Here is a 15,849-nt window from a genome sequence, read left to right on the forward strand (position 1 = left end):
GCCCCACCCCTTTCTGGATTCTGAGTCCAAGTGGATAGTTATTTCCCATCTGGTCAGCAGGGTTTGGCGTTAGTTTTTGCTGCTCCAGGTATGAAGATGAGATTCCAGGCAGAGGCTCCCCAGAGAGGCACTTGGTGTTGAGGCCAGATCAGCCTCGGGCTTTTCAAACTGGAGGACCTCCCTCTCCCAGGCTCCGATGCCTCGTGGGGACTCTTGCCCTATTTCCCAGCTGGTTTCTTGGGATATGCTTTCTTTCCTCCCTGAGGCAAAGAGCGGGGCTGAGAAGGGCAGATCAGATATCTGGGATGGAGATGGGCATAAATGGAAAATAATCAGGTTTTCCTTCTGTGGCCCATTTACAGTTGTGTTCTCACTAAATTGCAAATTCCATGAGAAGGCTTTAGATACTGGAATATCTCAAGCACCTAGAATATTTGGCACATAATAGACTCTCAATTAACGCCCCCTCTGCCTGGTCCCCTTATTCTGCGCTGGGCAGCAGCACAGAGTGGTGATTCCGACGTCCTTCATGGAGGCTGACTCTGGTGATGTCACCCATGGAGCGAGCTCTAATTCCACGGCTGGGGTGGTACGATGGATGTGAGGGTTTAAGCTGTGCTCTCTGCATGGAGATGGGCCTTTTACTTGAGGCAATCTGTCACTGCAGGTATACCTGTGAGGATGGGGGCTGGGGGCAAGACCTGCGGTGGCAGTCTCATCTCAGACACGGGCTTCATGCTTCTTTCTGCCCTTGGCCTCCTTCCACAGGTGGCTCCATGCTGATCTCGGCGGTCTGCTGCTTCTTCCTGTTTTTCGGCAACAGCGAGTCCGCGATGATCGGCTGGCAGTGCCTGTTCTGTGGGACCAGCATTGCTGCCTGGAATGCTCTGGATGTGATCACCGTGGAGCTGTATCCCACCAACCAGAGGTCAGTTCTTCCCTGGCCTTCTCTCTGGGACTTGTGTGGTCTTTACCTAGAAACCTACCTGCTCCAAGGTCCTCCACCGTGGCCATCTTGGTATGCCTGGTGTTACGTGGAACAAATGTGTCTTAGGTTGTTGAGTTTCTCCTGCGACAGGGCTGGCATAGGCCTGCAAGTGGGCAGGCTGAGGCTTGATAAGGTGGGGTGGATGGCAAAGATGCAAAGGATGAGTGCAAACCACGTCTAGGGGAGAGGAATAAGAGGGAATGCCACATCCATCACACAACCAAAGAGTTAAGAACATACCTGTCGACGGGAGGCAAGGTGAAAAGGTGATGACCTAGATAAATATAGGATTGGGGAGAAGTGGAGGAAAATAAAGGTGGGGATGAGGCACAACAATCTGGGGCGTTTGCAGAGCATGTGGTGAGGTGCCCAGGATTTACTTTTATTTCGCACAAGCCATGTGGCAAGAGGCCTCTTTTAAAGGCATAGGGACTTAGCAGTGATTTCTCTTCACGGAGGTGGACTGCAAAATTTATGAATAGCAGATAAAGGGGACCCGTGATCAAAAAGGGCTGTAAAGTCATGGAAAGAAGTAAATGAAATTATGCAAAAACCTTAAATTGGTGACAGAGTTACTGGCATATAGGCTGCTATGGAAAACCACAGCACACCATCTCCCCAGCCAAAGAGCTTCTAAGTTTTGCAAAAAATAAGAGGAGAAATTATCATTATTTGAATGAGTTATGATAGTACATCTAGAAACCCCAAGGAAATTAGCTAAAGAGACTACTAGAAACAATAAAATAATTTGGTAAGATAGTAATATAACTAAATAATTGCAAACTTTAAAATGTATCTTAAAAATAAAAATAAAATTGAAATCCATTTAATAACATTGGAAATCATAAAATAGCTAGGAATCAATTTGATGGGAAAGGTAAAACACTTAGTTAAGAAAACCATAAAGCTTTACTGAGAGATGTAAAAGAAGACTTAAATATATATCAAAATATACTCTATTGAATTCTAGGAAGATTTAATCTTACAAAAATGACAAATATTCTTTAGTTTTTTTTCTAACTTGAGAGAGTCAATTCAAAATTGAATGAGATTTTTACCCCATCTGGGAACTTAAAAAAAATTAGTCTAGAGCTTACTTAGAAAAAAGAAAATTGTGAAAATATCCAAGAGCATTCTGAAAACAAGAAGACTGGATTTGGGTGTTGGTGATTGTAGTGGTATAGTGTGATACAGTTATAGAAAAGGAAATGTAAAAAAGAATTTAAAGTACAAATACAAAGCCACATACGTAATAAACTTGTGGTATGAAAAAGAAACGTTTTGCTTCAGTAGGGGAGAGAAAGTGCTGGGAATATGGCCTCTGCATACAGATGGAGCCAAGCAAAAACAGATGGTTAATAATGATAATCGCTGAGAAGTGTGATTGGGGGATAATAATTAGGGTTAGGTTCTACCATGGGTGACAGAAACCACCCCAAACTGTGGCCTTAGGAAGGTAGGTATTTTATATTTTGCCTCTTGTAGAAGTCCAGAGCAGGCACTGCAGGCTCTTTCTATCTTGTTATTCTCCTTATCATGATCTCAGCCATAGTCTAAGATGAAACCATCTATGTTCCAGGAAGCAAGATGGAAGGAAGAAGAGTGTAACAGAAGAGAGCAAAAGGCTCACACATGAGCGGCCACTTAAAGTCATTGGTCAAAACTTGGTCACGTGGCCACACCCAGCAGCAAGGGAGTCTGGGAAATGTAGTTTTACACTTGGGAAAATGCCATTTAAGGACAACTAGAAATCTCTGCCACAAGAGGATTGCAGGTGTTATTAAGGGAGAATGTTTATACTTTCTGCTTCATCTTTCTTCATTGTTTCATTATTTCATAATATTCATGTATCACCTGAGAAAATTCCAAAAGAGATATATTTGGAAAAAAAGAAAAGAAACTAATTTGAAGGAAATACTTTGAAATGTTAATAGTGGTAATTGCCTTTCAGTGGTTAGGTTATACATCCCTGCATCTTTATGTTAGTCTGTATTTCCAAATTTGACTAAAAGGAGAATGTGTCGCTTTTATATTTAGGAAAAAGAAAATTCCCTCCTACTCCTTCACTATACCTTTCCTCATAGCAAAGAAAAGAAAGAACCTGGTCCCATGGGTTGAATGTGGGTAGTTGGTGTGTTTCAGAGATATTTACTTTCTTCTTTTTTTACAGGGCAACGGCCTTTGGCATCCTCAACGGATTATGCAAGTTTGGAGCCATTCTGGGAAACACCATCTTTGCTTCTTTTGTTGGGATAACCAAAGTGGTCCCTATCCTCCTGGCTGCCACTTCCCTCGTCGGTGGTGGCCTGATTGCCCTTCGTCTGCCAGAGACCCGAGAGCAGGTCCTAATGTGAGCGACTCACCAGGAAAGGAAATGCCAGAAGAACCTCGTCCAGGAACTTTCAGTGCCCCACATTTCCTGTCTGTCACCGTCCAGAGGACCTTGGATAGCACCGGAAGAAACGTTGATTTTGTGACCCCTAGTTTAGGACCCATTTCAGCTGTCAAGATGTTTGTAACTCAGGTGACTGATTTGGGGTGTCCTGAGCCACCCCGATAATCATAAAGCTGTGTGCTTATTTCAGGTCTATCCAACCGAAGACAGGGGAGGAGGAATAACGCCCTCCAGTGGACGCACATGCTAAGCAAGGAGTGTGCACTCCCCCAAGTGAGGCGCAAGGACTTATTAGTATTTCAGAATGAATTTGAACTTGAGAAACATTCAGGCTTCTTCATAAAGTTCCTTGGAGCCCAATGACCTAACAAATGGACTTGGCAGGAAGTTAGAGTCGTCATATAAATATTGGGCTGGAAGTACAGGATACATATATTTTTGCATTTAAAAGTGTCACCTATCGTATTTTCCATTTGAAAATTGGCACAGTAACATTGAAGATACTCGGTTAAAGAAAACCAAATATTTGAGCATTATCTATAGAAACATACTTTCCCCCTTCCCTAGGCATCCTGAGCTTTCCAGGAGGATTAAGTGATACATTTAAGAATGATATTTATTCCTATTTTGATCTACTCAAAGAAACTTAATGAAATAGGTATTCTTTAACTTTGTAAATATAACTGTATTTGGGTTTAATTTGCAGAAAAGATATCTGCAAATATATGCCAGCACTATAGCCATAATTTGGGAGGACTCAGTGTTTGAAGTCCCAGGAAATGGGGTCTGATTAAATGAAATGCAAGCACAATTTCTTATAGCCATTTAACTTGCGATGGGGAGGATGCACTTAGCAAACTCACACTGTACGGTCCACTTAATCCAGGCACTTTTCTCCATGTAGGTGGAGTCCTTTCCTCTCTTACACAGATCACTTGTGAAACTCAAGTTCAGTGTCTTCAGAACTGGCATTTGACTTTGCTGCTCACCCAGAAACAACACGAGAAGCGTTCAGTGGCCTCTGGCACTGTCCTCGTAGGTGAGAATAAAGCCCGGTGGACATCATGCGGAGGGGGGGCGGGGTGGGGAAGTGCAGCCACAGTTCTTCCAAGTGTGAACGCTTCCCGTTCCTTCTAGCAGGAAAACACTACCCGGGTTTGTTATAACGGTCAGATCCTATGAGCAATCTGCGCTGTGTGTCTTGGTTAGGGACTTTCAAAACAGCTGTCATTGACCTGGGAGCAGGGAATGTAGTGGATGTTAAATATGTTCTCCTTGAGTGCTCCAAGAGAACTTTTGTGGGATCCAGCTTGGAACATGAATCAAGGGTGAGGACGGGGTTGAATGTGGAACTTGGGACAAACTGCTTTGGCAAGGGTCTACAATAGGCTGAAGTCTTGACTACGCAGAAAAAGGAACACGTTTTATTCATCAAAACTGTCCTGCATGGAAGAGACAGGGAGCTGGGAGATTCTGACCCTGGAGGTGAACTTGCGGAGGCCAGGTGAACATGGGTCTGCAAGAACTTGTTCTTCGAGTTGGTAGGCAATACTCTCAGTGCTGTAAGGTGCCACGCCTTCCCTACCAGGAGCCTCTGGAAATTTAAAACAGGAAAACAATGGGTGTGCTGAGTGTTTCTCAGTGTTGGAGAACTGTTTAGGTCCTGTGATAGCTTCAGGCCATCTTTCTGTTCTCTGGAGTAACTAGTCAGGGAAAGAGTAAATTCTATGGCACCTTTCTACCCTCAAGCTGAGATCAGTTTTAATGGTTAAAATGTTTACTCTGCTTCTCTTTCCCCTCACCTCTTTGTTTGCTCTTTTTTTCTGTACAGCGAAAATACATCAACTCTGATTTGACACCCTGATTCCTCCCAATATACAAATATGCCATTGTGTATTAATGTTTCTGTCACTGTTTTATAGAATTTACCTAACAGAATGCTATGTCAATAAAGAGAGGACCAGTGTAACATAGCTGTAATATACTTGCTGCATTCTTATGGTATGAAATATAGTGGCTAGTTCATACAAGAGAGTGTGTAAACCTGAGGTTACTACATCGCTTAGAACATTGTTCTTCCACGGGGTAATCAGCTAAGAAATGTACAAGGAAGTTAGAGCCTGCCTTTCTAGTTAAGATGGATCTTGTAAATCTAACACATGATTAATTTTTGAGTGCTGGTGTGGCTTCAGTAATTTTGGGGTAAAATTCATTTGATTTCCAAACTCTACTTTTTGCATTTTCTTTATGGATTCTTACAACCACCACCTAACCTAACCAAAGGCAATTCTCATCTCGTTCCTTTCCCCATGAAGGATTGTCTGGCACTGAAATGTGGCCATTTCTTAAACGCTGTCACTCCTGCTGTAATAAATGCTTCGTAAAATATAGTCTCCGGGACAGGTCATTGGGGGAGAGTGGACAGCTTTCCTGGCCATCCACTTCTTTTTCATTTCAACTCGTGCTCCACCCAGAGAAGCTCCCAGTGGCATTCATGGAGGATTAAAGGGATGAAGTTCTCCTTCACTGAGAATTCGTTCACAGTTCATGATCTATTTTATGACGCCCAATTTGGGAGTAGCAATTAATAGTCTCAACTGTATTGTGTCATTTACTGATGCTGATTTTCGATCTTTCGTTTTATTGGAAATAATTAGTGAAAGGGGTGTGCCTATTTGTGAAATTTATAGCACCTGAGTCCAAGGTCATGTTATAAATCAGCCTGTTACCAGGGTTCCCTGGTATCTTGTGATAGTTCATTAAAAGAATAATAAAATTAATTGTAAGCAAACCTTTAAGAACTGAGGCTAGAGATTATTTTCAGATACTGAGGTCTCTGCTGGATTTCTATGCTGATAGGAGCAGCTTGAAGGAACATTAAGAATCACTTCCTTTAACTCTATTTTGCATACGGGGACCTTGAGAGAATCAATGATGTGACCAAGGTGACATAGAGTGCTAGGAGTGGGTTACAAGTCCTGCGGTGATGCTCTCTCTAATTCTGGACTAATTCCCTAGTCACTGATACCTTGCTCCAGGGCCTCCCACAGAGTCTTTGGGGGCTGGGACAATGCAACTAACCCTTACCCTCTCTATTCCTTGAGGCCAGTCATTAAAAACTCACTTGATTAGTTTACCTAAAAAAAAAAAAAAAAAACGAGCAGAAGGATCAGAAAAATTTGAATTCATCCATTTAACAATTTTTTCCTGAGTCCCTACTGTGTGCCAGTCTCTGCGCTAAACTCTGAGGGTCCAGCGGTGAAAAAAACGGGTTACAGTTCCTGCCTCCTGCCTCATTTCATTTACGGCATTTGGGCGAGATGGATATTAAGTTGGCAATAAAAACAAACCTTATAATCAGCAAGATGCACATTTGTTTGTAAGAGGATTCTTTCTTCTTTATCTTCAGCTGAATGTGGTTGTCCTCTTCGTGTCTTTTTCTCAGGGAATGTGCCAATTTCTTATCTTCATAAACCAGATAAGGGAAAAGGCTTACTTGCTCATTTTTCTGAAGAACTTAATCAGTTTTTTACTTAATCGACTTTACGGAAAGTTTTACATGGAAGAAGGGATCAGGGCCAGGAATGCCAGCAGGGTATTAGCGGGACTAGGGTCTCAGTGGTCCTGGGGAAAGTCTCTCCACTTCATGTCTAGCTTTTCTGGGGTGCATCTGAGCTAACATTGACCCAATATTTGGGGTTTAGTTAGAATTCAGTTGGATGGCATATAACTGAAAACGTAAACAAGCAGGCTTAGAATATGTTTATACTAAGTTAAAGGTTTATTTCTCTTTCATATAACGGGAATCTGGAGGAAGGAAAGCCATGGCTGAAGTGGCTACTTTGTCATCCGATTATTGGGAACAGACTCTTGTCTTTAGGTTCCTTAGTTCTTAGTGCACAATTTCTATTGTCGAGGCTGCCTCACGGACTGAGATGGCTGTTGGAGCACTGGTCCTCACAACCACAATTCAGGCAGCAAGCAGAAAGAAGGGCGAGGGGCAAAAGGGCCGCATCTTCCAGCTGAGTCACCCTACCTTGAAACGGCTCTTCTGGCTGCCCTTTCTAGTTGCTTGTACATGTACATCACTGACTTCCTTTTGTTGCAGAGGAGGCTGAGAAATGTGACATTTACCTGAGGACAATGCCACCCCTTCTCCAAATTCACGATCTTGTCTCAAAGGAGGCAAGGGAGAAAGGATAGGTGGATCGTGCTTCTTAAACTTGAGCGTGCATCAGAATCACACGGAGGGACATTCAAACTCACACTCGGATAGGTCCTCCCCCTCCCCCCAGAAATCCGGGGTGAGATCTGAGAGTTCGCTTTTTAACAAGTTCCCAGGTGATGCAAATGCTGCCAGTCCTTGAACCATATTTTGAACAGAACTGACAACCTGCCATCTTGATTTGCTGAGGAAGTTTTATGGCCCTGATAACTTAAAACCTGTCCAACCAGAATGCACAAAAGCCAGCAGCCCATGAGAAACGATTACCATTTTCTTCAAGTCCAGAAACAATCAACTAGTGGCAGTGCATCAGTAATTCAAGGGTGTCGGTGAAAATATTCCCTCCCCTAGAACCTGCTGGGTTTTACTTGGGCCATGTCCTTGGGAACTCATGTCTGATTGTAGGCCTCTAATTAATTCCTGGGCTCAGCAGAGGGTGGATGCCTTTTCACCTGGGGGTTGATGAGCTCTGTTTCGGCCATTTTCATTCATGTGGTAATGATTTTTACAGACACAAATATAGTTGTGGCACATCGTAATCCATTGGGCTTTGTAGTGGCATGCTTTGATCCTAAAAGCTTTCTGCTACCTAAGGATGCACAGAAGGTGGCCAAAAAATGACCAGGTGTTAGTGAACCTGACCTGCAATTGACAGTCAAGGTGGACTTGGCTTGAAAATGTCTCTTGAAAAGGGTGAACGCTTCTCATTTAGATAAGAGAAAGGGAGAGTGGGATGAGTTCCTCCACTTAGACTTCTTTTGACATGTTTTCAGAATGGCTACGGTGTGTCTCTACCTCTAAGTGATTTCTCTCCAAATTTCATGCTTTTGTCAGTAGCTTCACTGTCTTTAATCACAGCCCTAAGAACAGTTTGGAGGTAAATGACACAGAGCCGTTTCTTTCGAGACACGCTTGAAGCCTCTTTTATTTAATTTACGGAGACGTGGTGGGAAATTCAGATGCGTGGCTTCTGTGATAGCAGCAAGGTTTCCAAAAATGTGGATAATGAAACGAAACAGGAGCTAGAGCCATCCACACAGGCTAAATGGAGAAATAAAGGTTGCTGTAGTCATTGCTAATTATAGAACGAACGGGACATCTGTTAGGCAGGACATAACATACCTCCAGAAGGTCCAAGACATGAGCTGAGAAATGAGCTGTCCTTGTTATCAAACTTGGAAATACATGCTTAGCTGTCCATTTACCTCCGGTCCTGATGGCTTAGAATATAAGATTTCAGAGACCATAAATATGTATTCCTTTAGAAAGCAAAGGTCTGTCTGGAGGTGTCTCTACCGAAATTAATGTGGTCGCCACATTTGATAACCTCGCTATGAAGTTTATTCACAGTGGCTATCTCTCAGGAGAGCAAACCACTCAAAACCAAGTTGTCCTGTTCCTCACTTCTTGCCATACATATATAATCTCATGGATTCAGATTTCTTTAAATCAGCATGCGTGATTTCAATAGGGTAGGAACAAAGTCCTATAAAAATGGCATTCCGGGAAAATTAGTCTTTGAGCTATATTGCCAAGGATTGCTTAAAAAAATGTTCAGAAAAACAACTGGTAAGCAATTGATGAGCAAATTATAGATGGCTCTTATTTATTAAAGTGTTTCCCCAAATAATTACAAAGCAAATTCTTAACGAATATTTAGAGTGAATTGCTAATAGCTAATTTGCTAGTCTTTGTGCCAGTGATTTTAATAAGGATACTTTTCAGAAACCTACACCCTGTATAGTTTATGGTGGAAACGGCGAACTATAAGCCGAACACGTGCAATCAGAATCTAGACAGTACATTGTTGGGATGTGTGTCAGAACTTAGATGGTGACAAGAGAGGCAGGGACGGTTGTTGTACACGTCATCCTGAACAGACACTTGTGTGTCCAGGAGGTTTAACAGGTGATTCTATAAGGTAGCTCCACTATTGAATGTTGCATTTGGGGGAAGTAAGATGGAGATATTTGTGACATATAAAATCCCCAACAGCATATAGATAGATATAAAAATTATTTTGTTTTTTAATATACATGCCATGCATTAGTTTTGACTTGAGCTCTTTTCACATAAAGGATAAAAAAAAAATCCAAAAGATATTTAAAAACTTTCAAGTGTGAAATATTTATCAAATAGTTAAATACAGATTTGTCAATTCTGCTGTATTTCTAAGGGACCAAATAGTAAAGGAGCTGATCTGTGCATTTCAGGTTTTGGGAATAGAGGAGGATTTAAAGTTATCTTTCTGCATGAGATTTGGTCCCAGCTTTTTGAATCCCGGAGGTCCGCAACACTAACAGACTAAGAGACTGTATCTTTTATTATTACTTCTCTGTTCTTGACATGATGGGTGAAGTAGACGAAGCAGGTTGAGGTGTTAGAGATAGGCTTCCCAAAGTTTGCTGGTCTTTCTTACCATACTGATCTATACTTACGAATCTTTAAAAAAAAAATTTCTCTATCCTAAAGTCGTAGGCTAAGCCTGGAAAGTGCAAACTAAGTCTTTGGGTTTCAATGAGCAATGGTGTGGGGTTAGAGGGTTTGGTCCCCCTCCCTCCCGGTGAGGGGGGGGGGAGCCTAGACATGTGCCCATTTTGGGGAGAAGTGACAAGTATCCAGATGTGACTATTCATGGTTTTCTCCAAATGTCTGACTAGTGGTTTTGAATCTTTTTCTACCATCACTGCTGTGAAAGTTGCTATCTCAGTCCTTCGACTACCTGGGACACGTGTAGCTTTTCAGATGCATGAGGTTGAGCAGCAAGGTCCACGATGGAGATTTGCTTCTGAAATGCTGCCGTCACGGAATGAAGTTAAAAAAGACAATCTTGCCAGGTATCGGCTGTGGCCCTAGGAAGTGCTCTCAGATTTGTAAAGAATACTTTGTAGGTATAGGTATAGGAGACCTATACCTGATTGTGTTGTTGTTAATGAAACGTGCTGAAACACGGCCAGTGGAGGGAGGAGCTGTTTCTTTGGAAGCCTGCCGTCTTTCTGTAAAACACCTTTACGTTGAGACGATGAGAAATCGGTTCTATTTCACATTCCTGACTCGCCCTCAGTTCCATGACTGTGAGGACGACACAGAGCCACGTGCCCTGAGCCGTGAAAACGAAGCCTGCAGGTAAAAGGAAAGGGACCCGTTACCAGCTTTCCAACGACTTGACCGCTGGTTGGATAAACCTTTACTGTGTATCCCTCTGGAGCTGTTTGGATATGTCTGTAAATAATGCCATGTGTAGTGAGTGCGGCTACTGAATCATTAAACTGATGCTGTGAGTGTGAAATGACCGAAGCCATTTTTGTTTTCTCTTCATATTTTTCACGCTCTATTTTCCCTGTCCCTTTAAGTGTTTTTCCATCCGACTGTCTCTGGAAAGGGGAATTGCTCTGATGACCTCAGCTTTTTTGTTCTTTAGTGTATTCAAGTACTAGAAACATTTGATTTGGTGATTGGCGAATAAATTTTTTAACCTTTAATACATTGTGATCCAATACTAGCAGACTCATATTGAAAACTTACTATAGGGCAAGGGCTGTGATAGAGACTTTTAGATGATCTCCTTTAATCCTCATAATAACCTAACGATGTGTTGCTTTCTCTCCTTTAGCGATAGGGAACTTGAAGTGTAGAAAAGTAAAGTAACTCGCCAAAGACCGAAAAACTATTAAGAAGTGGAGCCAAGATCCGGGCTCTCGCCACCTCACAAATAGTGTACTGTAATTACCCCATTGATTTTCCACCCAAAGAAGCCTGGGTGTAGATGAATCATTGGCTGCTAATGTTTGCAGGCCACCAGGACAAGATTAACTAAACTAGATGCTGTCTTACGCATAGAGGCTCCCACAAGACTAACCTTATAGCTTCCTTCTTTTTCCCTGTGCATCGTGACTAATACAGCATCTAGGACACAGTAGGTGTGATGACTGGACAGATGAATGAACGCACTAGTGGAATCGTGAGGCACAACTGAAATGTCGCATTCAAAATTCTTAATCACTGTCTTGATCCAAACACTGACCTAACACTGCGTAAGACCCCGCTTTATTTGCCGAACATTAAGGCTTTGATTATTGCATTGTGGAGTCCTTAGGGGGTTAGGGTAGCGGGTTCTTGCCGACTGGTATGGGAGCATTTCACTATTTTATCAAGTATGGAAGTTTCAATGTGAACTGGCTGAAATGAAATACTGGGGGTGGGGGGCAGCTGGCCAACCACAGTGCAGCATACTCTTGTAGTGGTGTTTTCCAAGGACCTACTCAGGAGACGTCAGTAACTGAAAAACTCGTTGAGGTTGGGTGTAGATTTTACCAGGCGTACGTTTGGCTTTGTTTCTGTAACGCTAGAGGGCAGTCGCTACCTTGAAACATGTAAAGCAGGCCTGGACTCCCGGTTGGTGAGTTTTCCGTCCCAGTTTCTGTCAAGTGAAATGAGACAACTTCTGCAAAACGACGAACATCCCCCCCATTCTTCGGGGTGCATCTGAATGTGGAAATGATTTCGGAAGACATTTGCCAGAGGGCCCAGGGTGTCCCTCAACCATTTGTAATAGACTTGGGCCTGAAAGAGAGACTCTCCTCATCTTTGGGACAACTGTCTGGATTCAGAGTCAGCAAACGTTTATTACATGCTCCTGGGGAAACATCCGGCACCACCCTAACAGGTGGCCGGCACTGAACCCCTGCTTATTTAACCTGTCTTTCACCATTTACTGTTGCTAGGTGACTTCATAAAGGCACAAACCTCCTGGTGTCCCTGGGATTTTGTGAGGATTAAGTGTTGTTATAAACAAGAATGGAAAAGTGAATGGTGCTTTGGATGTTCACAGTGTGTCTGTGCAAAATCTGAACTCTTCCCCGTATGGGAGGTGGCTGCTGATCCATGGAAAGTCACCCAGATACTTAGGATGACTCATCCCAAAGAGATATAGGACAATTAGGAGGAGGTCCATTTGGGAACCTAGAGGTTCTTGGCTCTGCTGCTGACTTGTGTGATCTAGGAAAATACTGTGAGTTATTGGGCTGGTTGATTAATCCCAATTTCCTCATCTTTAAAATAGACGAGCTGAGCACATAGCTATAAGCTCTCTTCAAGTTTTGACTTTCTGCAGTGTGAACAGTGTCTACTAGGGAATGCATGCAAGCTAAACACAGAAATAGAACTTTCTGGGTGCGAGACTTGGTAGAATGCAAGAAAGAGAATGCATGCAATGTTCGATATGTTTCGTTCTGAGATACTCAATAGGATGTTGCTTATTCCTCACCAGTGGCTTCTGCTGAAGGAAAGAATGACAGGTGATCTGTAAGTATAATATGGAAGAAATATGTCCTTGAGGCTAACTTAAAGAAAAAAAGAAAGTACCTACAGAGAAAATGGAGTTTAGTTTTATATTTGGATCTTAAATGGGATAGCTACAGAGTAGTGATGGGAAACTTCATTTAGCCATACCAACAGAAACTATGAAAGAAGGTAATCAGAAGAAGGAGGGAGGGAGGGAGGGAGGGAGGGAGAGAGAGAGAGAGAGAGAGAGAGAGAGAGAGAGAAGTCAATATATATATAGAGAGAGGTAGTTTTGTAGTTCACCTGCTGGCTCTATCATTTATTAGATTAGTGGTCCCCAACCTTTTTGGCACCAGGGACCGGTGCTCCTGTGAGAATCTAATGCCTGATGATCTGAGGTGGAGCTGAGGCTGTGATGCTGGCTCTGGGCAGTGGCTGCAGATACAGACAAAGCTTTGCTCACTCGCCTGCTGCTCACCTCCTGCTGTGCGGCCCAGTTCCTAACGGGCCACAGACTGGTACTGGTCCACAGCCCCAGGAGTTGGTGGGCCCTTGTATTAGATGGTTGGGCAACTAGGGACCTCTCTTAGCCTCCTTTTTTCCATTTGATGTGGGTAAACGTTGGCTGCCTCCCTGCTTTATGCCTTTCCTTGAATCTGTAGTTCCAAGGAAAAAAAGTGTTTGTTTGCAAATAATTCTCCCTGAAGCCGAATGGATTGTAACAGCACCAATAAGTGTAGTAGAAAATCACTGAGTTTGGCCTGAAGGAATCGTGCCATTTCCAGAACGTTCTGCAGCCAAAGACGAGCATGCAGAGAAAAGAGAGCAGAAAAGATAGATGGGTAGAGAGTCTGGAAATGTATCTTGAGCGTGAGTCCTGGTATGTTTCATGAGACGGGCCTTCCTGGCTCTCGCTCGCGTGGCAGAATTATTTTTGGCTGGAGAAGAACAGCGAGCAGATGTGTGCCCCATGCCTCGGGGAAAGAAGGGCGGGGAAGGCAGTGTCGTCTCAGAGACGGGTCGCTGGGCTCCTCCCTGGACTTGCACAGCAGCCCGTGGGAGAGGAGGCTGCAGGACTGTGATGTTGATAGTGGGGAACAGCTTTGTGGGGAGCACTGAACACCAAATTGGGGAACCAAAGCAGGAACGTGAGGAAAACGCTTACGTGCAAACGTGCGGCTGCAGCCACTTGTGAGCTTCCAGAAATAACCAGGTGAAACTCTTCATAGCGTTGGAAACCGTATATTAATTGCGTGGAGAAAACCCTAAGGAACAAGGGTGATTACTGTAAGTGTGACCCAGTTTATAGGAACTTAGAAATCAGTAGAAAATATACAAAAGTAGCCCGTGCACCGTTGAAAGAATGGCCGAGGGAAATTTGGATTTCTTACATGGAAAAGAGATGTAGGACAACTGGGTGAAGTTTCACGGAAAATCGTCTCTTCCAAAACTCTGGTGTTAAAGTTTCATTGAGTCTGAATGCAGTGGTGGTGACACCAATGAAGTGCTTTAAAATCACACGTTTTCACGATTTGATCGTTAGGAATGTACTTTTTTTCAGCCTATTTCATATTCAAGAACTTCAACTTCATAATTTCGGTAAAGGAATTTTGGCAAGCGAAATAATAAACTATCCACAATTTATATAACCGCGCTTAACAATCAGTTTTGCATTTGCCTTAAGTTCTCAAATGTCACTGCCACTGCATATAGGATTTTTTTTTCTTTCCCCCCAAGGAAAGCTAGCCTAAAGCAAAGAGGAGGAAGGAAGAGAGGATGAATTAATTAGGTGTTGGGGACAGCAGAGCACAGAAGGTGAGGAGGAGGCCAGGACGTGGAAGAAGGCCAGGGCAGAAGGGGGTGGCAGGTGGTGCCCACAGAAGCAAGAAAGAGGTCGTCGTGAGAAATTCTAGGAACACAGAATCAGAATGTGTTCAGAGATCCCGGGGGCAGCAGGGGCGAATGGGAAAGGTACAGAATTGCGGATCATAGGTTTGGGTCAGTGCTGTGCCTCGCGGCAGGTCAGACAGACGAAACCCATGTCTGAGGACACAGGCAGTTTCAGATAACTGGCAATCAAGCACAGTGCAAGAGTCAGAGAAGATTCTAGAGAGAGAGAAAGAGATAAGGAACTGCATCCCTGGGTCAGACGTGGACAGCTGGGTCTTTACAACACACTTGAGGAATGACAGAGGATCCCAGGGCAGTGTCCCTACCTCTTGCCCCGACTGTTACCTTCTGCTGGGCGGGTTGGTTACCCCTGAGGCACCAACTCAGATCCTCTTGGCTTCAGCTCTTGTTTCAGTCACTGCTGCTACGCTGGTCAATCCACATGGACTTGGACAAGTTCCCCAAAGGTGGGACCTCACTGTACCTCCCCTCAGGCCTGTGTTGTGTAACTCTGGTGTTTTAGATACCACAGCATGGCACACTCAAGAAACTGCTCAGTGTCCACTGATGCTCTGCTCTGAAATGGAGTGGGGTTCGTGTCCTGTGGGGGAAGCCCTGGACTTATGGGGAACAGGGCCCGTGCATAAATTCTTTTCCCTTTCTTACACCAGATGGATGTTTCAGAGACATTTCACGTGTGATTAATGGCCCAAGAGCGCAGACTAATTGGATAATACAAATGCACCTCTGAAACTGGCCTTCCTTCTTTTCTCTCTCCCCATCCCTCAGTCCTGCTCCTGGAATCACCCCCAAATGAACGACTATCAAATAAGACCTCACCATGGTCTCTACTCTGGTTAACCCGGGCTAGGAAAAGAATAGATTTGAGAGTGGCAAGGAGATGAGATTTGTGTCCCTGGCAAGGCTCCTTGCACGTGACCCTGTAGGGAGCAGGGCTGGAGGGTGCCTCAGAACAAATCATGAGGACGTTCTTTCCCCATCGTTTGCCATGGAGGCGCAGCAAATTCTTGGAGCAGGTGTCTCCCTGGTTAAGGATATTCTTTCTTC

General features: G+C 43.6%; 1 protein-coding gene across 5 annotated transcripts in view; it reads left to right on the forward strand.

Annotated features, from left to right (window-relative positions):
- The window catches only part of SV2B (synaptic vesicle glycoprotein 2B), a 105,231-nt gene extending 98,691 nt beyond the window's left edge, over positions 1-6,540 (forward strand). For all 5 annotated transcript variants that reach the window (XM_016151669.2, XM_016151666.2, XM_016151670.2 and 2 more), the window contains exons 12-13: positions 769-928; positions 3,159-6,540. In XM_016151669.2, coding sequence (XP_016007155.2) covers positions 769-928; positions 3,159-3,342 — 344 coding nt within the window. In that variant the 3' untranslated portion in view covers positions 3,343-6,540. The remainder of the gene's footprint in view (positions 1-768; positions 929-3,158) is intronic.
- The last annotated feature ends 9,309 nt before the right edge of the window (positions 6,541-15,849 follow it).

The sequence above is a fragment of the Rousettus aegyptiacus genome, unplaced genomic scaffold (genome assembly GCF_014176215.1).
Source record: "Rousettus aegyptiacus isolate mRouAeg1 unplaced genomic scaffold, mRouAeg1.p scaffold_m13_p_14, whole genome shotgun sequence".
NCBI lineage: Eukaryota > Metazoa > Chordata > Mammalia > Chiroptera > Pteropodidae > Rousettus > Rousettus aegyptiacus.